At 42.9% G+C, this 25,747-nt stretch overlaps 1 protein-coding gene across 9 annotated transcripts in view; it reads right to left on the bottom strand.

Moving 5' to 3' along the window:
- Positions 1–25,747, bottom strand: part of plppr1 (phospholipid phosphatase related 1) — a 79,427-nt gene that overhangs the window by 6,416 nt on the left and 47,264 nt on the right. For 7 of the 9 annotated variants that reach the window (XM_033018199.1, XM_033018203.1, XM_033018200.1 and 4 more), the window contains exons 3-7: positions 25,407–25,595; positions 15,616–15,748; positions 13,782–14,032; positions 8,387–8,563; positions 7,370–7,501 (exon numbers count right to left, since the gene is read on the bottom strand). In XM_033018199.1, the coding sequence (XP_032874090.1) occupies positions 7,370–7,501; positions 8,387–8,563; positions 13,782–14,032; positions 15,616–15,748; positions 25,407–25,595 (882 nt within the window). Of the gene's footprint in view, positions 1–1,068; positions 1,313–7,369; positions 7,502–8,386; positions 8,564–13,781; positions 14,033–15,615; positions 15,749–25,406; positions 25,596–25,747 lie in introns of those variants that run through there. The other 2 variants (XM_033018206.1, XM_033018208.1) reach the window with 2 other exon arrangements.

The raw sequence follows: 25,747 nt of genomic DNA, 5'->3' as shown, positions 1-25,747 counted from the left end.
TCACTGCCTTTGACCCTTCACCTTCTATTATTTAACCTCTACTGCTTTCCTTCCTCTCAAACGGTCCCTTTTACTCTTTCCTTGCCTTACACCCCCCGTTCATCCTCCAGCATTTTTCGCATCTTAAAAGCCTACTTTAATCTAACTTCTTCCAGTTTAATAAAAAAATGACAGATGTTAAGTTTGTTTCATACTTCATTGATGTGTGAACTAACTAGTATTTCTGGCATTACTTTTGCTTTCATATAAGATCAATATTTTTTTTAAACATTCAATTTTAAGATGAGGCACCGAAAAGGCAGTGCCTATTGCTCATCTGCAATTGCCCTGGAGTGCATTGCTATGCCATTGCAATTGCTGATTACTGACAGAACAGTCTCGGCCACTGAGATAGAGGTGAGGATGATTCACTGCAAGCTTGCAATTCTGAAACACTTTTCAAAGAAAGGAATAAAAAGATAAACTATAGCAAGTTCTGATCACAATTGCATCATTTTTCCAGGCAAATGCAGTTGGTGGAGGATATTGCATATAAATCCCCTGCACATAATCCATGCTGGGCAGCAAACATGACGTAGCTAGTGCAACTGCTGCCTCACAGCTCCACTGACAGACTGTAGGTTCAACCCCAAAGTCCAGTGGCGTCCATATAAAATTCCTCAGGGTGAACCAGTTTTCTTCGACATCCCAAAGCCAAGTGGGTTGGTTGATTGATTGCTACTGAAAATAGTCTACATAGTGCGTAGTTAAGTTTGAATCTGGGAGTGACGTTAATAGCCATGAGGAGAGGATAACATATCAATTTAGTTTAGTTTAGTTTAGAGATACAGCACGGAAACAGACCCTTCGGCCCACCGAGTCCGCACCGACCAGCTATCCCCGCATGCTAACACTATCCTGAACACACTAGGGACAATTTACAATTTTACCAAGCCAATTAGCCAACAAACCTGTACGTCTTAGGAGTGTGGGAGGAAACCGGAGCACCCGGAGAAAATCCATGTAGGTCACGAGGAGAACGTGCAAACTCCAAATAGACAGCATCCATTGTCAGGATTGAACCCAGATCTCTGACGCTGTAAGGCAGCAATTCTACCGCTGCGCCATCATGCCATCCTGTAATTACATTACAATGTAATGCAATATAATGTTGCTTGCTGGTTGGTGATTGGAAGGGCTTGATTTTGTGCTACATGGCTCCATGATAAGGGAATGACTCAATCATCGTCATTCTAGCTGCAGTAGTGTCATTATCTGCAACCATTCAGGTGAGCATCAATTACATTGTCGTGGGCCAGAAGTGACATGTGGCCTGGGGAGATAAGAACAGGAGTGAGCCTGATGAGTTATTATCATCCAGTGGTTTCATGGTTACTAATACTCATCCTAGCTTTTTAATTACTGATCATTTAGCAAATCTAGCTGCCATGAAGGATTTAAATTCACATCCCTATGGATAGTTAATAAAGACCTCTAGTTACATAGCCCCTCTGCTTCCACCTCCCTTTGTGCAATCAACCCTAATGCTACATGGTACTCTCACTTCTTGAGAATCATTTACAGAAGTCAGAGACTGTAATTCTGAAGTAAGAGTTTGTGCAAGGGAAACTAATTTCTTTATTTCCAGTTTCATTGTGGAGATTAATGTCTGGTATTCCTGAGCAATATAATAATTGAGCCCATATTGAAAAGTTATCAAGACTCCAGCAAATTGGATCAGAATGCTGACAAAGGGAATGCCATGCCCTTAAAAATGTCCTGTAAATATAATCAGTCAGAAAGTTTTTTTTGCAGGTAGGATCTGTCGTTTCCCCCCGTTTTTTCGGTTTTTTCACGGAGCTAGTTGGCGCGAGTCTCTCCTATATGAAAAAAAATTTTTACTATAATATGTAACTACATTTTATAATATGTCTACTAATAAATTTTTAAAAAAAGGAAAAAAAAAGAAGAAAAAAAAAAAAGATTTTTTTTTAAAAATACTTGGCTGGATGCATGCACTTCCGCTAAAGGATGGGAAATAGGGCATGTAGCAACAAGAGTCCAAAGAGAGTAACAAGCAGTTATTCATCATTTCTGAGTTCTGCCAGTAGTTCTGCAGCAAACAAATTAAATTTACTCAGGTTTGTTCTGAACGTCACTGCATATGGGCCTAAATGGACTGAAATTCCAAACTAGCTGGCTGTTATTTACCATTCTTCACTGGTGGACTACAGATGGAGCCCAGCAACAGAGGATGTATTTACTACAATTACTGTGTAATCTGCTCGCAGATCCCGTGGCAGGCTAAATGTACTGCAGGATTCATGCACCCATTCATTTCCAATCAGGTCTTACCACAATGAGGAAGAAAAGTAATTACATTTACATGTTTTTAAATTAGTCTGAAGAAGACCCAAGTCATAATCTGTGCATTCCCTCCATAGATGTTGCCTGGCCCATTGAGATCTTTCTTTGTTTTTTGGTCATGCTTTTAAATTACATGAGTTTGCTGTAATGCTATAAAGTACTTAAAAGCATTAAAAAAATTAAGGTTAATTCTTTCTAACTTGTTAGTCATCGATTTTATTTTTACTAGATATAAAAGGCAGCTGAATGTCAGGACCTGGGATAGAAATTGGTGGTTTTGTCGATGTGTTATTGTTGCCCATCAGGCGTTGTCTCACCGGCTTTGTAGATGGGACTTCTTCTGCCCCATCCATGTGACCCAAGATGTTAGCATAATGCCCTGGCACCAAAGGAGCCTCACCAATTAGCTAGAACAAGTCTTGGTCCAGCAGGTTCTTCTCACTGGAAACACCCATGATATGCACAGGTCACCATCCTAGTGACATGTGGGTGGTCATTCTGCTTTGTAAAAATCTAGATCATTAATCATCAGTGTTTTTTGATTGTATGCCACATAGTTTCATTCAAACACATTGACGGTACACCACGGAAACAATAAACATCTCATCTGTGCCTGCAATTACGCTCCACTTTAGTCTCTTCCTATCAACCTGCATTTAAATCCATGATCATAACCCTTCTCCCTCATGAGATTTGGGGCTCCACTTAAATATCTCTGAGCAAAACACAAAAGGTGCTGGAGGAATTCCGTGAGTCAGGCAACATCTTCCGATTTAACCCTCCTCCCCCGTATCCACCCAGCACTTGCCAGGCATGGCCTACCCATAGCTCTCTTTTCCAACTTTCCCTCGCCAACTACTGTCAGTTTGAAGAAGGGTCCCGACCCGAAACATTGCCTGTCCATTTCTTCCAAAGATATTGCCTGACCTGCTGAGTTCCTCCAGCATTTTGCGTTATACTCAAGATTCCAACATCTGCAGTTCCTCGTGTATTTAAACATCTCTGTTATTCACCTGTCTTATCTGGAAGGCCTGCTAGGGTCTCTGAATGGAATTGATGAGAAGTTGTAGGGATAAGTGTTATAACTGTTGTAGTTGAGGGAGAAGTGCCTGGGAAGAGGGTGGGTTGGATGGGAAGAGATAAATGAACCGAGAAGTTGTGTAGAGGGCAGTCTCTATAGAAAGCATACAGTGCCCACCATAATGTTTGGGCCAAAGACCATCATTTATTTATTTGCCTCTGCACTCCACAATTTGAGATTTGTAATAGAAAAAATCATGTGGTTAAAGTGCACATTGTCAGATTTTAATAAAGGCCATTTTTATACATTTTGGTTTCACCGTGTGGAAATTACAGCTGTATTTATACATAGTCCCCCCATTTCATTGATTTCTGCTGTTGTGGACGAAACCCTCACCCATATCTACTCTGTGTCCTGCAGTTCTGCTCCCGCTCCTCCCCCCCACAAACGCCCTGAAAGAACAAGGATGAAGTTCTCCATGTTCTCACCTTTCACCCCACCAGACTTTGCATCCCATCACCAATCACATCCTCATATCCCCATCCCTTTACAGTGCCCTCCACAATGTTTGGGACAAAGATTAATCATTTATGTATTTGCCTCTGTACGCTGTAAAGGGATAGGGATGTGAGGATGTGACTGGTGGTGGGATCACGTTGAAGGTGGTGGAAATGACCTATTGGATGAACTATTGGATGCAAAGTCTGGTGGGGTAAAAGGTGAGAACTTCATCCTTGTTCTTTCAGGGTGTTTGTGGGGGGGGAGGAGCGGGAGCAGAACTGCAGGACATAGAGTAGACATGGGTGAGGGATTCATCCATAACAGCAGAAATCAATTAAATCTGTTTTGTCCTCTTTCTAGCATCACAGTCTTTCGATAAATCAGTGATCAGTATTGAGCACAGTACTCAATGTCCAAACTTCAATGCAAGTTTAACATAACTTCCCAAGTTTCTAATCTTGCTCCTCAAGGAATGCAACATTGCTTTATTTTCTTAGGCCCTTACTAACCTATGCTCTACATTGAGTATTTTGTGGTTTCTGCAACAGTACTTGCAGATCTATTTGATTTTCCAGCACATTTGGATTCATTTTCTAGATACTGTGTGTGCTTATTCATCCTTGGCTAATGTTAAATATGTTGTGCACATTTAGCATTATCAACCAGGGATGAAGAAGCACACACATTACGCAGGTAGTAAAGGCACGGAGAAGATTTAACACGATCTGCCTGGGATGGATGGTTGCCGTCAGTATTCAGTATTTCAGTATTCAGTATTCCGTATTCAGTCAAGGGGAGAAAATGGATAGGCTGTGTTTGTTTTCCATGAGCAGAGGAGGCAGAGAAGAGACTGATAGAACTGCAGATGCTGGTTTACACCAGAGATAGACACAAAACACTGGATTAACTCAGCGGGACAGAATGGATGACGTTTCGGGGGTCTGAGATGCTGCCTGTCCTGCTTAGTTACTCCAGCATTTTGTGTATATCTTTGGATACTGATAGAGATATACAAAAAGAAGGACATAGATAGGGTAGATTGTAAGAAACCTATCCCCATAACTGAGGCATATAAAACCAAGGGACGCAGGTTTAAAGTGAGGGTCAGGAGGTTTAGAAAGGATTGGAAGAAAAATGTTGGAAGGTACTGCCTAAAGGGCCTGTCCCACTGTACGTGGTAATTCAAGAGTTCTCCCGAGTTCTCCTCTGATTCAAGCTCGTGTAATGTACTTAGCGGGAACATAGGGGCTCGTACGAGTAAAAAGTAACAATTGTTTTCATCACAAGTATTTTTATACTCGTGGACATTTTTCACAGTGGTGCAAAAATGTCATGAGTTTACCGGATTTCCCGAGTACCTACCATTATTCATACGAGCCGCTACGTGACATCCACGAGCTCCTACATACCCGCTACGTACATGACACAAGCTCGAATCAAGGGAGAACTTACATTACCTCGTACAGTGGGACAGGCCTTTAGTAGTTTCCCCCTTAGTACAGCAGGTTCCCCCCCCAATAAAAGTCAGTTCAGTATAATTTATTGTCACATGTACCGAGGTACAGTGAAAAGCTTTTGTTGCGTGCTAACCAGTCAGCAGAAAGACAATACATGATTACAATCAATCCATTTACAGTGTATAGATACATGATAAGGGAATAACGCTTAGTGCAAGGTAACGCCAGCAAGGATAGTCCGAGGGACATCAGAGGTAGATAGGAGTTCAGCAATTGCATTGAGCGGTTGGATAATTACACAGAAATTATGGGCACTAATTTATTCCCAGTCTCATTAGGCTTGATTGTTAGAGGAATTACCCAGTGATTCCCATAATATTTGGCCATAATATTATCATTATATGCAGCCTTACGATGGCACACAAGATGCTGACTGATTTAATTTGCAAGATATAATTATGATAAATAACACTCACAGCACTATACAAATGAAAAGGCTGGAGTAACATTTCAGTGGTGAATTCCAAAAGACCAAACTCGGGTTTAGCCATCTCACAAATTGCTAAACTAATCATAATCCTTGCAAATGCACAATACTTTTTACAGGTACTTCAGACGAAGATTATTTGAGTTTTGTAACTTTGCAAATTAATTCAAGCACTTTTTTAAACTTTTAATTGGAAACACATTGACTCATAAGGTAATGCAGTCTGTGTGTCTGTCCTGTTTTGTTTTGACTGTAATCCTATTTATCCCTTCCTATGCCTACAATCAATTCCCCTTCAAAAATATTTCAATTCCTTTCAAAACGTAGTTGTAAATTTGCTTCCTTCAGCCTTAGAGCAGCATATACCAGGTCATAACAATTTGCTGCATTAATAAATTCTCCCCATCCCTTTCTTTACCAGTCTGTGGAACTGATTATTGATTTCTATCTATGCTTTCAATTGATCAGTTTTTCAGTAGACTGAAAAGGAATGCTTAGCTTGATAAAACATGTAGAGTCAAACAGAAAGTACAGGCGTTTCATTTTTAATCAAATTCAGAAGCCAAAAGGTCTTATTAATAGGGCTTAAATATTTTAAGTGTCAAACTTTGAACTAAACGCTATTGATAGATGTTTAAACATTAGCGTCAAGGGGAATAAACTTTAAAAAAGGATCCAAAAATATACTGTAGCACAGTGAAGGTAGACAAAATGCTGGAGAAACTCAGCAGGTGTGTCAGCATCTATGGAGCGAAGGAATAGGTAACGTTTTGGGTCGAAAACCCTTCTTCAGTCTTTTGTCTAGCTTCAATGCATCTTAACATCGGAAGCAGAATTCACCACTCGCACATTTGCCTTTTTGCCACTTACCTTGGGAAACAATTATATTAAGTTACAGAACTAGGGATCCACTGACATGAGCTATGATTCTGGGATAAGCCTGGAATAGAGAGCTGATGCCAGTAAAAGTGACCTGAAAGCTTCAGGATTGTGATAAAATCAGTTCATTAATAGGAAAAGGAAATCGGTCAACTTTCCCCAGTCAGGACTGTACCTTATTTTAGATTCAAGGCTGTGTGGCTGACACTTAACTTAAATGGCATAGCAAGCTGTTCAGTTCTACCAATGTGCAATGGAGGCATTAGCAGAGTTCACAAAGCTCTTTTGCCACCACCTTCCTGAAGATAGCTAGAAGTGGGCAACAAATCTCGCCCTCGATTTGCTGTCCATGCCCAGTGAAAAATAGCAGGCTGCAAATCAAAAGTATAGCTTTCATCCAAGACAACAGTCGGCTTTGGGAGAGTGTGGTTCGAGTTACCGTTAAAGCACAGGATAATGGAGGAAATGAGCAACACCCTGAGAAGTTGGAGTGAGCGTTTGATTGGATTTCCTGTTGGATTTGCCAATTCCAAAAGAGGGAGGTTTTGCGTTATCCCCATTATTTATCATTGACTGACTAAACTATGAGGTAAGAAGGGCAAATCTTGGTGGGCAAGGTAGCTCAGTACAATTCACTGTGTCTTTTAGCTTCAGTGTAAGATGATCAGTGTGGCTTACCTGTGCGCTCAAGGTTTCGAGTGGGCTCTCCACCCGAGGGAATGTCATCAATGGCACCCCATGTGGATCCTTGGGCTTCTGCTTGACAGTTGTGGTCTGTGTCCCTTTGAAGTTGTGAACAACACATATACCCTGGCAATAACAATGGAGAAATATGTCATCAGTAATGCAGCATGGAAACAGGCCCTTTGCAGCAATGAGTCTACTATACACAAACATATCCCTATATAGGGATGGTTAGGGTGAAATTGTGAAAATTGTATACGATATGATACGATAGAAGTTTATTTATCCCACGAGGGAAGTTGATCTGCCAACCGTCATAAAAAACACAAGATGCATGAAACATGAAATTAAAGTGACGAGTGGATAGGATTGGGGATGTGCAGATTGGGGTGGGGAGGGGGGGGGGTCAGTCTACCCCACGACAGAAGAGGGGGGTGGGGGGAGTTGTACAGTTTGATAGCCACAGGGAAAAAGGATCTTCTGTGCTGTTCTGTACTGCATCTTGAAACAGAGAAAACAGACCTATGTAGAGAGAGAACTGAATGCACACAGATATTTACATGAATATCTGTTTAATATAGTTTATCAGTTTATAGTATATATCGGTTTAATATAGTTAGATATATAGAGAGGGTTAACTAGAAAAAGATCCACATAGAGAGAAGACTTAAATATAAACTAATACCTGCATGGATAAAGTTAGAGAGAGATATCCTCACTGAGTTGGTTCTGTGGGGCTCATGTTGTCCACCTCCCCGTGGTGAGCCCTTGTCAACTGACCTCAGTCAGGTGAACGACAACAAACAGAGACAGCAGCAACGCCGCAGCTTGGCGCCAACCCGGAGCATGCGCCCTTTTTAGGGCGGGCACCTACGGATGTTGAACCGGATGGCATCACCCTGCTGCAGACTTCTGCTGCCTCAAACGCAAGAAGAAGTTGGTTCTGTCAACTCTCAATGGCATCTTTAATTTGACACATTTGATAGCTTCAGTAGTGTAAGGTGGACTTACCAAAAACAAAGCTACCGTGCTGCCCAGTACAAAACCTGCGATCACATCAGAGCAGTGATTGCGATATTCGGACACCCGGTTCAGTCCCGTTAGGAAAGCGGCACAGAGAGCACCCAAGCACAAGACAGGTTTGGCCAGCCTGCTGCTCTTGGTCTTTATTGTGCTGGTGATGTACATCTGGAAAAGAGCACGGTCACACACACACAGTTTAACGGTGTGGGCACACAGCTAGATGTCGCAACAATGCAAAGTGTACAGGATGATTTGTGGTACATTCATTTAAAACTATTTTTCATCAAATCATTTATGACAATGCATGACACAGAGGAGGCTATAACGCTAAACTGGAGTGACCGCTCAATCTGATGAAGGGTGCTGACCCAAAATGCATCTGTTTTTTTTCTCTGTTTGCTTTGTTGTTAACTTCTCCCGGCCAACAATGATCTATTCTACATTTTCCTTGATCTCCATTCCCTTTGTCCTATTTTTACACCTTACACTTCCTTATCTCTGTATCGCCCTCTCCCCTGAAGAAGAGTCTCGACCCGAAACATCACCCATTCCCTCTCTCCAGATATGCTGCCTATCCTGCTGAGTTAGTCCAGCATTTTGTATCTATCTTCATTTCCTTCCACAGATGCTGCCTTAACTGCTTGAGTTCCTCCAGTTCTTTTTTTTTTTGCCCAACCTAATCCTATCTTCCAATCTTGATTCATCTCCCTTTAGATCTGCCACTGCCAGACAGAATGGTGGAAGCAGAGGACTGACAGCATTTAAGAATGGTCTAGATGCACACTGCGATCGCCTAGGCCTAGAAGGCCATGGCCCAAGCACTGGAAAATGGAATAAACAACAAATGGGTCCCCACTGGTCAGTGTGGACTCGGTGAATGGCTGGTTTCCATGCTATGCAACTCAATGACTAAAACTGGGAGCCATTGGCTAATTAACCTGACATCAGTGAGAAGTAAAATGCTGGAATCTTTATTAAGGAAATGTTAATAGGTAATTCCAAAAATAATAATAAAATTGGGCGGAGTGAACATGAAGTTAATGAAAATCAAAATTGATAAGTCCATTATTTTTTTTTACTTTCAACTAAGGAGTAGCTAAGAGGGATCCAATGGATATGGCGTACTTAAGACTTTCAAGAGGCCTTCTACAAGGTCCACAACAAAGGTTATTACATTGAATTGGATCAAATTTTATTTGAATGAATTAAACCGGAGAGGATTAAGGTAAAGAAACATGTAGGAAAAGGATTTTTATTTTTTAATTGGAGCTTGTGATTATTGGTTACCAAAGCGATCAGTCGGGCCCCTGTTGTTATAACCAACACCAATAACTAGAATGAGAGGACCAAGAGTAATATATCTTGTGATACAAAGCTGGGTGGAAGTGTGGATTATGGGTAGGATGCAGAGAGGCTCTCATGGAATATAAACAGAATGGGTCATGTTGTAGATAGAATGTACTATGGGAACAAAAAGGTGAGATAATCACTTTAATTGAAGAAATAGAGAAACAGTATTTTTCAAATGGTGAGGATTTATGCTGAGACCTGGGAGAACTTGTCCATGAATCACTGGAAGTTAACCTGCTGAAGCAGCAAACAATAGGAAAAAAATAATCATATTTAGCCTATATCTCAAGATAATTTGGGTTTATTGAAATTATATTTGCCTTATTGACATTATATGCAGCCTGGTGTACCGTACCTATAATATTGTAGTTGAGGCTGGGACTATCCCATCGTTTAAGAAACAATTAGACAAGTACATGGATAGGACAGGTTTGGAGGGATATGGACCAAGTGCAAGTAAGTGGGACTGTAGCTGGGGCATTGTTGGCCGGTGTGGGCGGTTGGGCCGAAGGGCCTGTTTCCACACTGTATCACTCTATGACTTTAAGGGGACAATCTAAGGGGACAATCTAAGGGGACAATCGTGAAGCTACCCAGAAGATATCTTGCCCACACAGTAGAACTCACAAACAGCTTCCAAGCCCTCTTGAATGTTTCATAGATTTTAATAGATTTATTATTAATCTCTAGTTTTGAACTTCAAACACATGGAAAAATCAATTTCTTACATCGACCCGATCAAAACCACTAAACATATTGAAGGCTCCTTTCAAGACTACCTCAACCGACTTCTTTCCTAAAAGATTTACCAGCAGTTCAGATTTTCCAAAACCATATGCATTCCCATTGAATGTTACAAAATAAGAATACATAACCAGCCAAGATTTTGAGTGATATGATGGGATAAATAACAGTAGTGTTTTGGCAAAAACACTTCACTTCCTGTGGCACCGATGATGTCTGCCATGGTGTACTGCTCCTTGCTGTTTTATCTGTGTTTGTTCGTTTATGTCGTCTGTGAATATCCCACTAAGATCACTTTCATGAGAGAGGTACTCATTAACATCAAATATTTGGTACCTCCAAACATTGTTCTGGATTTCTCTCACTTGCTGGATTATTTGTACATAGTCATCGGCGGGGCTGTGGCTGCGTTCAAGGTCTTGAGACGGAGGAGGACCCGTGGGAAGCGCTCTGGAGCACCCGCCCGACTCCGGCGCCGAGGATCACGCACACCGCTCCTGAGTATATTCCGTGCAAATCTACGTTCTCTCAACAACAAAGTGGCCGAACTGCAAATCCTGTGCCAAACAAACAAGGTATTCTCTCGAGCCGCTGCCCTGTGCTTCACCGAGACCTCTCCGTGTGAGTTGACCCGGGACAATGCGCTGCAACTGCATAGAGCGGACCACAAAGTAGAGGCAGCGGGGAAATCAAGAGACAGTGGAATATGCTTCTATACTAACCTGAACCGGTGCAGCTACATCACGGTACTGTCTAGCTCCTGTTCCCCAAATCTGGAATCTTTTTTTATAAATTGCAAACCCTTTGAATCTCCAAGGGAATTTACCTCTTTTATTCTTGCTGGATTTTACATCCCCCCTCCAAGCCTGCAAACGTGAGGCGCAAACATAACCCGCTATTCAGGTAATGAGAGTAAAGAGTGACTTCCCAGACTCCATGATCACTCCACCACTCGTCCCCAATCACCACTTCACACCTACTTACAGCCTGACCCCAGTCTGCAAAGACTGGGTCCTCATCCACTACCCATCCCCTCCTTGCTCCCCAACATCAGTCTGGCCACTTCTCCATCACTAACAATAGAAATTGAGGAGGTGGAAAAACTATTCAGGAGACAGAAAAGCCAGAAATCTCCAGGACCGGACAACATTTCCCCCTCTACCCGAACAACTGGCATCAGTCTACACAGACATTTTCAATCGGTCCCTGCAAACCTGTAATGTTCCTGCCTGCTGCAAAGTCTCCACTATTGATCCTGTACCCAAAAAGTCAAGGATTACTGGCCTTAAGGACTACAGGCCTGTCGCACTGACCTCTGTAATCATGAAGACCCTTGAAAGACGTGCTGGCCCACCTGAAAAATATCACAAACCCCCTGCTGGACCCCCTGCAGTTTGCATAAAGGGCCAATAGATCAGTGGTTGACGCAGTCAACCTAGGCCTGCACTTCATCCTCCAGCTCCTAGACTGCCAGGGGACCTATGCAAGAATTTTGTTTGTGGATTTTAGCTCTGCATTCAACACCATTGTGTCAGAGCTACTACACTCCAAACTCTTCCAGTTGATTGTGCCTGAACCCCTCTGTCAGTGGATCACCAACTTCCTGACAGACAGGAAGCAGCATGTGAGGCTGGGAAGGCACATCGCAGACCCACAGACCCTCAGCATAGGAGAACCACAAGACTGCGTACTCTCCCGTCTCCTCTACTTTCTCTACACCAATGACTGGCCCTCCACAGACTCCACTGTCAAGCTTCTCAAGTTTGCAGACGGTACAACCCTGATTGGACTGATCCAGGATGGGGAAGAAATTGCTAACAGACAGGAAGTGGCACAGCTGGCGTCCTCGTGTCATTGCAACAACTTTGAGCTCAATGCTCTTAAGATGGTGGAATTGATTGTAGACTTTAGGAGAGCTCCCTCTCCCCTCCCCCCACTCACCATCAACAACACCACAGTCACATCTGTGGAGTCATTTAAGTTCCTTGGAACCATCATCTCCAGGGACCTAAAATTGGAGGCCACCATCGACTCCACAGTCAAAAAGGCCCAACAGAGGATGTACTTCCTGCAGCAGCTGAGGAACCACAATCTGCCAGAGGCAATGATGGTCCAGTTTTATACTGCCATCAAAGAGTCTGTCCTCGCCTTCTCCATCATGATCTGGTTTGACTCAGCCACCAAACATGACATCCGGAGGCTGCAGCGTATCGTTCGATCAGCCGAGGAGGTTGTTGGCTATAACCTTCTTTGAAGCACTTCCCTCTGGAAGGCGACTCCGGTTTGTCAAAGCAGCCACAGCCAGACATAAAAACAGCTTTTATCCACGAGCAGTAGCTCTACTCAATAGCCAAAAGTCTGTAGCCTCCTTTTGCTCTGGTATTTTATTTCATTCTTCACATGTTTAGATTATAATGTTTTATTTTTAATTGTCTACTGTATATCGTGTTGTTACTTGCGAGCAAAGCACCAAAGCAAATTCCTTGTATGTATACATACTTGGCTAATAGAATGTATTCAATTCAATTCAAAATAACATTTATTCACTTCAATTCACTTCAAAAGTGCACTTCAATCACAAACTCCATTGTATTACTCAGTAACATGACCACAGCTAGATTTTTTTCTCTCAGTGTTCAGGTGAGAATTAGCAAGCCAATGAATTGTTCATGATGGGGTGTGCTTTTATCTGAGATCTAGCCCACAGGCATTTAAACAAAGGTGAAATACTTCTATAACCAAATACTCCATATGCTGAAAATCTTTAAAGAAAACAAGACAAAAGGGGAATAATCAACGGGTCAGGCATGTTCAGTGGAGAGAGAATTTTTCAGTTTGATACCTTTTTGCACAAAACTGAAAGAAGTAAGAAGTGAAATAAATGTGAAAAGTAAGTAAGGGGAATGGACAGAGAGAAAATTAAAGCAGAATTTCTGTGATAGGGTCGAATATGAACCATTCCTGACCTCCACAATTTTCCTTATGTCTTTCTTCATCGTTCACTGCATCAAAAAACTTATTTTATTTATTTTTCTCAGTGCCGATGAAAGATCAACCACCTGGAGCATTGACCCTGTATCATTCTCCACCAATCCTGCCTGATCACAGGGTATTTCCAGTATTTTGGGCTTTCATTAAAGACTTCTGATACTTGAGAACAAGTGATCAAACCAATATGGATCAGCAGTGTACATTCCCAAGATCGAAGTTTGGGTGGAACATGTGTGAGATGTGAAGCCCGCTCCCTACAATGGGAATCCGTCAACTGTGCGAGGAATCACAGCCTTACCGTGGCGTACAAGGCACAGTAGATGCTCAAAGATGCATCCTTCGATGGAAAGGACCTCCGTGCATTTGCGATGATGTCTGGGTTGCCAGTGCAGACGCGTTCACTGGTTATGAAGCGTGAGCGGGAACGGCAGTCAGTTCCTGTGTAATTAGGTTTGCAAACTGTTATAAAGAATGGAGTCAGGCTCCCTGTGACCACTTGACCCGCGTTTACGAATATATCCGTGGCAAACAGTCCGAAGGCAAACACACCTGTGGGGGAGAAAGAAACAGGGATTCGTGAATAGGTAATATTCCTTCCCGCATTTTGAGATTAAGCTACACGTTTACAGAGATTTCAGGGCGGAACAGTGGTAGAGCTGATGCTGTACAGCGCCAAAGATCCAGGTTCGATCCTGACTACAGGTGCTGTTTGTATGGAGTTTGTACATTCTCCCCTTGACCGTGTGAGTTTTCTCCGGGTGCTCCAGGTTTCCTCCCACACTCCAAACACACGCAGGATAGATGGAGAAAGGCAGAAGAAGAAAAAGGGGAAATAAGAGAAAAAAATAGAAGCAAAGAAAGGAGACAGATGTAGTCGGGTGAGGGGTGGAGAGGGTGAAGCTATTAGGGTGATAAACAGGAACACAAAGGCTGCCAATGATGGAATCTTGGAGGGAAATCAAAGCCTCAGAAAATGAATAAATTAATAACAAAAAAATCAATCTGTGTCATCTTACTCAACTAATTGGTAGCTACTTAATTTGCTTGCAGGTGTTTTGAGTTTGAGGACAAGTGCCGACAGCAGCACAGGCTGTGAGTCAGAGCTGGGGTCCACTGGCATTACAAGTGAGGGGGCCGTGTGAATTCACACAAAGGCTGGGTGCAAATGTGTGGGTTTCCAGGTACGATGAATCAAAGAAACGTTGATGGCAAGTTTGTAAACCAATTAAACGTCCATTTATCAGAAACCAAATGTTCTGGCCAAGGTACAAAAATGTGACTGCAGCTCATCCCAACCACAACAGACATATACGCCAAAATCCCATTAAATATGTAACATTATGGTTGCAAATTCCCATCACGTAGGTTTATGCCACCTTTGGCTGATAACTTCAAATGTACATGGGCCTCTTAATCAGTATGCGTGATATCAATGAGGCCCGGATCTTTGAGTTTCAATGTCTATTTAAATGAAAGAAAAAATATCTTGCATTTCCAGAACATCTTTTCATGATGAAATAAGACAGCCCAAAGCATTCTGTACATGAGGATAAAGTTTGGATCACGATCGCTGTTTTCACAAGAAACAGCAAGTAAATGATTCACAGCAAGCATTCATGAACAACATTGGTGGCCTACCAGACCCTCCCCTCCCTCTCTCAAACCCCTGCCTCCTACAAACTCAGCAAGTTTTCCAGGCTGGTGGTCTATTGGAGTTTTCAAACTGCGATTATGATTCACGCTAGACCAAAATTAATGATAATCACTAACCAAGACAGGAAGATAGAATCAAAGTTTAAGTTAGCCATGGACTGGTGAAGGTACTACGGAATGATTGATCATCATGAGGTGATCGCTAATCTGAACATTGCACATAAGTAAAATAAGCCAAATTCCCACCTATAAACCCTTCTATCCTCCCCCTCCACCCACGTCAATCCCCATCTTCTGGTTAACGGTCCTGTCAATTGAGTTTTCTTTCATAAGCTATGGAATTTTAAGTACTCTATCGAACCTTCTCTGCTCCATATAAAGTCCAAGTTAACTGGGTTTCTGTGGTAACTCCATGAAGTTTGTTGATGGAACTCATGTTCTTCCCATACATTAAAGAAGAGTTAATTTCAATGACTCACCTATAAACCTTATTATTCTTCGGAACAGAGGACTCAAATAACAACATTCTCCAGTTACGATGGTCTTCTCCTGGCGGAGCAGATTTTCTCTTGTCGATTTTATAAAATACATTGAAATCTCACCAATGAAAATCTGCAACAGAACAACATGCACAGGATAAGGCAATGTATTAACAGTGCAGGGAAGGTGAAGAAGATTAAACAGTTAACATTGGCAAGGTAAGGAGGCACGGGATGTGATTAGCCACTGCACAAGGGATTTAGCAAATTGATTGATGATCTCATTCAGTCACACTAGATTCTGAAAAGGACTGGCAGCAAGTGTCTCCTCAAGCTGTGGTCAAGAATAAGGGAACATATTGAAAGTAAGAGTTCACCTACTTCATTCAGACAAATGCAGAGGACAAGAGAGTCAAGAGTGTTTTATTGTCATATGTCCCAGATAGAACAATGAAATTCTTACTTGCGGCAGCACAACAGAATATGTAAATATAGTACACTGTAAACAATATATTAAAAAGAGAAAAAAAAAGTTCAGTGTATATACATACACATACTCACAAATACACATATACAGAGTTAATACATATACACACACGCACACATATAAAAAAACAGAATCGTATATGTTTGAAATAATTTACACCAGAGGCAGTCAATTCTAATTCTAAGTATATTCCAAACAACTTTTGAAGAAATGGGGGGACAGTGTTAAAATGCACTTGAAGCACATGATCAGCCACTTTGCTGGGGGTGGAGGAGTGGGGGGGGGGGGGGGTTGATAAGGCTTATTCATTCTGATACCTCAGTCACAGAGTTACATAGCACAGAAAAAGGCCCTTCGGCTCAACTCATCCTTGCCGACCAAGATGCCCATCTACTGTACATTAGTCCCGCAGGCCTGCTTGACCCATATTCTCTCAACCTTTCCTATCCATGTATCTGTCCAAATGTCTTTTGAATATTGTTATGGTAATATTGTCTCTGGCAACCTCTTCCATATACATACCATCCAACTGAAAAAGTAGACCCCCCCAGGTTCCGATCATTTTTTTCCATTGTAACATTAAATGTTGATTTTAATTCCCCTTCCCTGGGAAAGACTGAACACATTTACTCTATCTGTGTCCCTCATAGTTGTATATACGTCTATAAGTTCACTCCTCATTCTACAGGCCAGGAATAAAGTCCCAGCCTGTCTAATGTCTCCCCATAACTCAGCCCCAAAAATCCTGCAGGTTCCTCGTATATCTCTGCGCTCTTTTCAACTTAATGGCATCTTTCCTACAGCTAAATTGCTAAAACTGAACACAATACTCCAAATGTGGCATCACCAACGTTTTATACAACTGTTGTGGCACAGTGCAGAGGCGGCACAATGGTGCAGCGATAAAGTTGCTGCTTTACATTGTTAGAGGTGCCGGTTCGATCCTGACTATGGGTGCTGTCTGTATGAGGTTTTTACGTTCTCCCCTTGACCATGTTGGTTTTCTCCGGGTGCCCCGGTTTTCTCCCACACTCCAAAAACCTACAGGTTTATAGGTTAATTGCCTTTGGTAAATTGCAACATTTCCCTAGTGTGTAGGATATTGCTGGTCAGTGAGGACTCTAAGGGACAAAGGGCCTGTTTCTGCGCTGTATCTCTAAAGTCTAAAGTGTAATATAACATTTTACTTTCCATACCCAAGTTGAGATTACTGCACACCAAATGCCTTCTTCGCTATCCTGTCCTCCTGTGATACCACTTTCAGGGAACTATGTACTTGTACTCCTATGCCCCTTTGTTCTACAACAGAGGGCCTGACCATTCACTGTGAAAGTCACACCTTGGTTTGACTTCCCAGCTCTGGTTTGGCATCGCATACTGATCTGAATTAAAATCAATTTGCTATTATCCTATCTGCTTAGGTTACCATTCCATTTAACTACCAAATGACAAGCAGCACCTGCATGCTAATTTTTAGTGCTTCATACACTCTGAATTTCAGATTCCTTTGCTATGTTTTATAGTCTCTCTATTTAAATAATATTCTAATATTCGTACCAAAATGGAAAACCCCACATTTCCCCACATTACATTTCCTAAATAAAGCTTGTAAGTTGTTAAGATTCCAGCACTGGTTCATATGGCATAGTATTAGTTACTGACTGCCAGCCCGTTAAGGGGCTGTCCCACTTGGGCGACCTAATTGGCGAGTTCAGAAGAATTTGAAAAAATGACATGTTGAAGACCTCCTTCAACTATGTAGAAGACCTCCTTCGTCCTCCTTCGATTATGTTGAAGACCAGCTTCGACTAGCTACGACTAACTTCGGGAAAATTGGACACCGAATAAAGTAGAGTGAAGACGACCTCCTTCGATCTCCTTCGACCTCCCTTTGACTATGATGAAGACTATCTAGGAATACCTTCGACTACCCTCGATTACCTATGACTAACATGCCGAACTACTACGACCTACTACGACTAAACCCAGGAGTAAAAAAAGTATCGATTTCCTCCGGGTGCTCCGGTTTCCTCTCACACTCCAAAGAGGTTTGTAGGTTAATTGGATTCAGTAAAATTGTAAATTGTCCCCAGTGTGTAGGATAGTGCTAATGTATGGACTGATCGTTGGGGTGGAGCAGACTCGGTGGGCCGAAGGGCGTGTTAATGCGCTATATCACTAAAGTCTCAATTCTAAATAATCAGTTAATATGAACTATAAGAAACCATATTAAAAATAAGCAGTCATGCTTACCAAAATAAAACTGTGTTTATATTGTTCCTTCCATGATTATGTCAGGATGATCATTAACCACTTGTCTCACACAAAAGCGATTGTAGAACAACCAGTGCTGACAATAGGGATGCTGTTGGATTTAGTGAAAGGTGACAATTTCAGTCCACTTTGTGGCTGCCCTAATCACCATGCGGACTGATATCAAGCATGGCTGTTTGTTTACTCTTACAGGTCTCAACCTTTGATGCAGTCCCACAGCTCACCTCAAGAAACTTCCCTCTGAAGTAAAGCTAACACCTAGGGTGAGAGAAAAACCAGTCAACGTTTACCGTTGTGCACGGTGGCACAACGGTAAAGTTTCTGCGCCAGAGACCTGGGTTCGATCCTAACTACGGATACTGTCTGTATGGAGTTTGTATGTTTTTATGCGACTGTGTGGGTTTCCTCTGGGTGCTCCGGTTTCCTCCCATACTCAAAAGATGTAGAGATTTTTAGGTTAATTCGCTTTGGTAAAAATTGTAAATTGTCCCTAGTGTGTAGAATAGTATTGGTGTACAGGGATCGCTGGTCGGCGCAGACTCTGTGGGCCGAAGGGCACTGTATCTCTAAACTAAACTAAATTATGACACCTGTATTTCGGAAGGAGACAAGGAACTGCAGATGCGGGTTTACTCAAAAGAACACATAGTGCTCTAGTAACTCAGCAGGTTAGTCAGCATCTCTGGAGAAAAGGAATAAGTGATGTTTCGGGTCAGGAGCCTTCTTCAGACTTCTTCAGAAGAAGGGTCCCAACTCAAAACATCACCTATCCAGCACTCTGTCCACTGTCATTGCGTGCAGAACACAGACAAAACTAAGACCTTCTGTCAATTGACTCCCAGTTTCCAGCACTGCCTTCCAATAGTATAGGTCCACAACAAGGCACTAGAAAAATATGACCATGCTATATCCTGGGAGCCACCTCACAGCAAAGGCAGACATTGCTAATGGAATTCACAATTGCCTTCAGCAATATAGCCTTTGGCCAGCTGAGGATAAGTGTGTTTGAAGATCAAAACCTCAAACCTGGCAAAAAATCCATGGCCTCTCAGGCAATAGTAATCTTCATTCTCTCATTGATTGCCACCACAGGCACTTCACTGAACAGATGCCATGAACGCTATCTCCAAAACAACTGGCAGGATAAATGAACTGAGGCCAGCATCTTGTCCAGACCAACATCCACCAGCATTGAGGGTCCAATTCTGTTCAGGCAGCTCTGATGAGCAGGCCACATCATTCCTGAGCCTGACACCAGACTTCCAACACAGAAACCCTGCTCGGAGTTCCATCATACCAAGAAACAACCAAATGGGAAGAGGAAATGATTCTGAAATGTTCTCAAAGCGTCCTTGATGAAGTGTGATATTCTCACCAACTCCTGGGAACCATAGTATTGTTCACAATGGAAAAAATGCTTTTTGGAACCATTGAGAACCCTGGGTTCATGCATGTAGATGGGAAAGAGTGCATGGCCTCACAATGAACCCTCCCATCCGCCTAATCAAACACCTCCTGCCAGAGACTGCTGTTCCCATTGTGCTCATCAGCCCCCTCAGAACCCATAACACTTTAGTGGAAACATGACATCCTCGATCCGGAACGTAGACACAAAATGTCAGAGTAACTCAGCCGGTCAGGCAGCATCTATGGAGAAAAGGAATAGGTGACATTTCAGGTCGAGACCCTTCTTCAGACTGAGTTACAGGAGAGGGAGACAAGATATGAACAAGTCAGAGCCGGCACTGATGACCAAGGAACACTGGAGCCCACAATGGTCCATTGTTGGTTGTGGATGAGGTGATAATGAAGGGATACAAACAGTGAAACTCAATCTGGAAGGGCTTTCTTAGAAAGAAGAGGTGATATACAGAATACAAAACAGCACAGATGCCTTGAATACTCAGGCAATGCTGGATGTATGCACGTTGAATGTTGTCCTCCTGTAATAATATGCTCTGGAGTCTTAATCAGATATAAACACATATGCCACGTCTTTGGATAGGAATCAAAATAATATATTATGCAAAATTATACATGAAGTGATGCAAAGTCTATTTGATAAAAATGCTAATCATCGAGCTTGTTCCTTTCCCCCCAGGGTACACAAAGAGCAGAGATCATAGGAGACTTTGCAACAAAAGCTAATCTAGGTCAGTCACAGAACTGTTGCAACAGGACTTGACAGCAACTGAAGATGATAAGGGATCGGCACTTGCAACTAAAAAGGTGCAGTCAAGTTTTATCGCCTTCAGATCGGTGGATCAGTGGCTCACTACGTAACACTCTTGATTCTTAGTCGGATAGGTGTGCGTTTCCATCCCTCTGTCTGAACTTGAGTATAAAAGTCAACTGCTTCAGTGCAGTACTGAGGGAGATCTACCCTGCGTTTTACTGACAATGTGGCTTTGTCCCTTCACTCAGACATCCATGGCATATTTCAGAGACATTGAGTTTTCCCAGTGTGAGAGATAAATATTTATACTTCACTCATTCTCAGTACTTATTATTATCCTGCTGCCTGTGGGAGCTTGCTGCGTGCAAACTTGCCATGTTTAGTTTAGAGAGTTTTGTTTAGAGATACAGCATGGAAACAGGCGCTTTGGCACACTGAACTCACTACAAGCATCAATCACAGTATTCTGCGTTACCTCTCTTTCTCATCACCTCCCTGCTCATTTGGGGAAATTTACAGAGGCCAATTAACCTACAAAACCATATGTTTCTGGGATATGAAAGGAATCCGGAGCACCTGAGGAAGCCTGCATGGTCACAGAGAGAACATCCTGCATTCCAAAAATATTCCAATGGCTATAAAGCCCTTTGGGTGCCCTGAGGGGAAATAAAGTAGTGTTATATATCAAATACCCTCCCTTACGTTGAACTTTCGAAACTCTTTCATGTGAGAGCTTGAAAGCTTCTTGATAACAAAGGATGTGAAAAGTTAAGAGGAGTAAACAGGAATGCAGAGTCACAGTTCAGGAACAGATCTTTCTGAAGAGGTGAGTGGCCTGTTCTTGTTACTAATTCACATGTTTGAATGTGAGAGAATATTTAGGCCAGAGCATTGAGCTGCATCATGATAAGAGGATTATATATTTATTAACAAGACAAATTGTCTTGGATTTATGTAGCATACTTCACAAACTAAGGATATTTTCAAAGCCTTTTGCACCTGCGAGTAGTAATTACTGCCATATGGCTGTCAATCAATGCATAATAAGTTCACACAAATGGTCAGGTCATCGGATATTTATGATGTTGGATAAGGGCGAACTATTGGCCAGGACACGGGGAACAACACATCTTTCACTGCTTGATCCAAACCAATAATTTGATTAAAAAATTAGCTGCATCTTTTCAGATGCAAGTACTTCTCCTCTGTCCAGGAATTGGATCAGAGATTCACTCATCGACATTTTATAATCCGTGCCGGCTGACCTGCAAAGGGGGATGTGTGGCATTTCTACATGTCCTCTGGGCTCCCCTATCTAATTATGTGAACCATTGGTAAGCATGGCATTGTGGGTACGGTCGCTTGGTTTGCACTGGGAACAGTGGATGTGCAGCTCAATGATAAGAAGCATTTATCGTGATCTATCATCATGAGACCTTTATGCCAATGCAGCCAACGATTCTCTGCTCTGCCAGGAGACGAGGTAGTCGATGGTCAGCTGGGACTTTTCCTGGTATCCTTCCTTCTGCTTCTAATCCTCTTGCTCATGGAACTTGTAACGTTGTGCTTCTTGTCATTCGGCTCCGTGAGTCCTTGCTGCTCTACCTCCGGCAGTGGCTGGGCTTACAGCAGACACCATGGTGGAGAACCTGCCACAACTGGTGTGTACTGCGGGATGTCCCTGGGGAGGTGTGGGCATGTGAGTGTTCCAGGAAAAACATACATAGTTCACTGCGGCTCCAGTACTTGCATGGCTCTCGCTTTATCTATGCTCAGCTATCATGGTTGGAGAGAAACCTCTTGTGAGGATCTAAGGACATACAGCATGGACCCCTTTGGACATGTTTGGCCCCCAAACATTTTCGGCAGCTTGGTCTCCCTGATAATGAAGGCATTATGCGTCATTTCTGCAAACAAGGCATTTCCAATGAGGAAACCTCTGGAGATACATAACTACAGATGAAGAAGTGGAAACCTTTCCTTGTTGAGGAAAATGTTGGTATTTTTAAGATTGGCTCCATATGGGCATGTGAGTGCAGACAATGGCTGCCTGTACTCACAAGAAGCCAAGATCGCTGACAGATCACAGTGCTCTAGACGTTACCTGGTTGTCAATAAAACTGAAATGGATGAAATTATTTCTCTGGGAATAGTGTGTCCGGCTGGCATCTCTGAAGCAATGCAGAGCAGCAAATTGTATAGTATGATGGAGACAAGCTGCAGCTGACTGCGGTAAAGAAGTTTAGAGCCAATGTTATCTTGAAGTGTGACAGCATGGTCAAAGAATCTCCTGCATGTATCAGTGATGCCAACCTTGGAAAACATGAGCCAGCAAACACATTGTTCATCAGAGACGGAGGTCCAAGTGCGATGGGATGTGTCAGACACAATGAATGGAGTCTCTACACCTACTTATTAGGCACAAAGAGGGCACCCTGCAGCAGTCAGAGCAGGCTCTGTGCAGATGGGCACATCTTTACCTCCTGCCTCAAGTTTCCCGACCCACCCTGAGTTGCCAGTCATCGTAATAGCAATGCCTCCTGCAGTGGAAGTGCTGCCGGATATCTCACCACTGAGGCAGCTACTGAATGAGCATCTCGACAGCCAAATATCAGAGGCAACACTCCCAGTTAGTTCTGTGGACCAGCACCAGCATAGCATCAGGTTAAATTTTTTTGTTTGTTTGTAGGGGATATGGTCTTTTAATGTGGGGGGGTAGGTGTAACTTTATTTCTAGGTCCCTACCTGGTCGGTGTGGCAGCCTTTTCTCCGGGCTGCCCGTCGACCCGTCCTCGTGGCCTACCTGCGGGCTTGGAGCGCCGTTTCTTGGCGGGGACCGCCCAGCACCTCGGCCTCGGCGGCGGCACAGCGCTGGAGTGCTGGAGCGGAGCGGAGTGGAGCGGGCGACGCCTTGCCTGGGTCGCCGCGCTGGTGCGACGCGCTGGAGCTCTGGCGAGCTGGACCGCCAAGAGCAACATCTCCGGGCTGCGGGTCTGCGGAGCGGAGAGGCGGCGGTGCGGAGAGGCGGCGCCGACTTTATCATCGGGAGCCAGGGAGCTCCAAACCGGCGCGGCCTTGTCGGCTTCGGCAGCCGCGGGCTCCAACCAGGAAGCGGCCGTTCCAGGTGGCCCAGCCGCCGAAAGGACTCTCCCGACGCCGGGGCAAGACCACCTGGTGAGAACGGCCAGGGACATCGGGCCTCCGTAGAGGCAATTGCGGTGGCCTCAATAGGCCTGACTTTGGGGTGAACATGGGGTGGGGACTGGACATTGTGCCTTCCTCCACAGTGCTACCCACTGTGGGGGGATGATTTTTTTGTCTAATTGTAGTCCTGTAGGTCTGTGTCCAAGATGGCTGCCGTGAAGAGAGAGTGGACGCTGGCGCGCTTTGGCTGCCGCTGCTCTCTCTTCACACTGTGTTTTTGATTTTCTGTTTTTGGATTGAATTCTGTTTTTAATTTGTGTCTGTGATGTCTTTTTTACTTGTTCTATTCCGATTATATGTTTTTATTCCGATTACTATGTAAGGTGTCCTTGAGATGTCTGAAAGGCGCCCCTTAAATAAAATGTATTATTATTATTATTAAATAATATTAAGAGCACCAACACAATGAGAGGTGCTTCCAGTTCTACTGAACCTGATCTACAATAGCCGCAGATTGCAGCCTGAAGATCCAGTTTGTGTTGGTCAGAGCCGAAAAAGGGTGTTGTACTGGGAGTAATACCAATATTCCTGATGTGCGACATGCATGGAAATATCTGGTTCAATTTCAAGACGGGTGCTATTTCATCCAGAAATGATGGCGAGCATAATCTACTCTGGGGTATGTGTGTTTCTGCCTGATTTGCAAATAGCATTTGTGTGACTTAACAGGAGTTAAGCTATACAGTTTCTACGCTGAATTCTTTGAAAATATTACTAAAAATTAAAGGAATAAATCTTCTGGAAGATGTAATTGTTCTGGAATTGAAAACAATTTCTGCACCATTTCATCAGATACTAATTAGTTCAGCATTAATTGATCCATTGTGAAGAGAAGCGAATGAAAGTCTTGCATGGGCAAGAGACGACTGATATTACAGCGTTACAATACTTAGCTGGATTCTTTATTATTGTGATTGATTGGATTAACAGGTAGATGACAATTGAGAAGACAATTAAAATTGTAGAAAAGTAAATGAGAGTAAAGTACAAAATCAATTATTAAAGTTGCTGCTCACTCAAATTAAAATGTGATGAATTTCTGGATTGCAAGATCTTTAAGTGAATTCACTTCTCTCTCTCAATGGCATCAACTACTACTGTTCACAGATAGTAACGGGTGAATGGGTGTGAGAATATGTGGCAATGACAGAAACAGTGAATGGATTGTTACTTCAGGCTTTAAATGAAACCCTCAACGTTTTGTTCCAGTATGACAGTAATAGTTCACTTATCAGAGGCTGATGTAAAAACTCTGACATGCAAACAAAGAATCGGCTGCACACACAAACAGCTTCACAAGGAGGGTAGCATGATTTTTCATTTTTAAGTGAATTTCAGCAAACAGCTCAATGCATTACCATGATTACTTACAATCTATGAAATTCTCCAGGAAATGTAAAAAAAAATTAGTATGTTGATACATCCAGATTATGTACTGTGTTCTGAACTGAAATAATTTCCAAAATATATAACAACCTTATGAATAAACTCAAGAGAGTGAGAGAGGAATGAGAAAGAGGGGTGAGCAAAGATGAATGAATGGTATGGTTCTGTAGGAGGAGATATTTGAGGGCGGGAGAGAAACTGAGAAGTGGGGAGAGTTTTGACAGGAATTATAGAACACCGTGCAGTATAGTTTGTCTTACTTACAATAATGGTAGGAGCTGCTGCCAGCACACAGTACAGGACGATTGGGGGGATGAAGCTGTCTTCTTCTGGTCCCGGGTAGGGCTTCAATAAGTCAGCATCCTGGCAGAAGAACCCCTGGACGTGCACCTCGAAGGTGTCCGTGCACTCAAAGTAATAGGCGAGCAGTACGGTCCCAGCCATTATGACGAGCTGAAAGTACAGCATAGTTAACATAGAGCGGAGCTGTCGTCACTGCTGCAGCTGTCCTGCTGCCTCAGATGCTGTGGTCCCATAGTGCAAGCTCCCTGCAGCATCTCAGCGATGCTTCCACATCTGAGCGACATGCTCTCCCCTTTGATCCA

This window comes from Amblyraja radiata, chromosome 3, assembly GCF_010909765.2.
Source record: "Amblyraja radiata isolate CabotCenter1 chromosome 3, sAmbRad1.1.pri, whole genome shotgun sequence".
NCBI classification, from domain to species: Eukaryota; Metazoa; Chordata; class Chondrichthyes; order Rajiformes; family Rajidae; genus Amblyraja; species Amblyraja radiata.
Note: the sequence above shows the minus strand (reverse complement) of the source record. Positions and strands in the feature narration are given on the sequence as shown.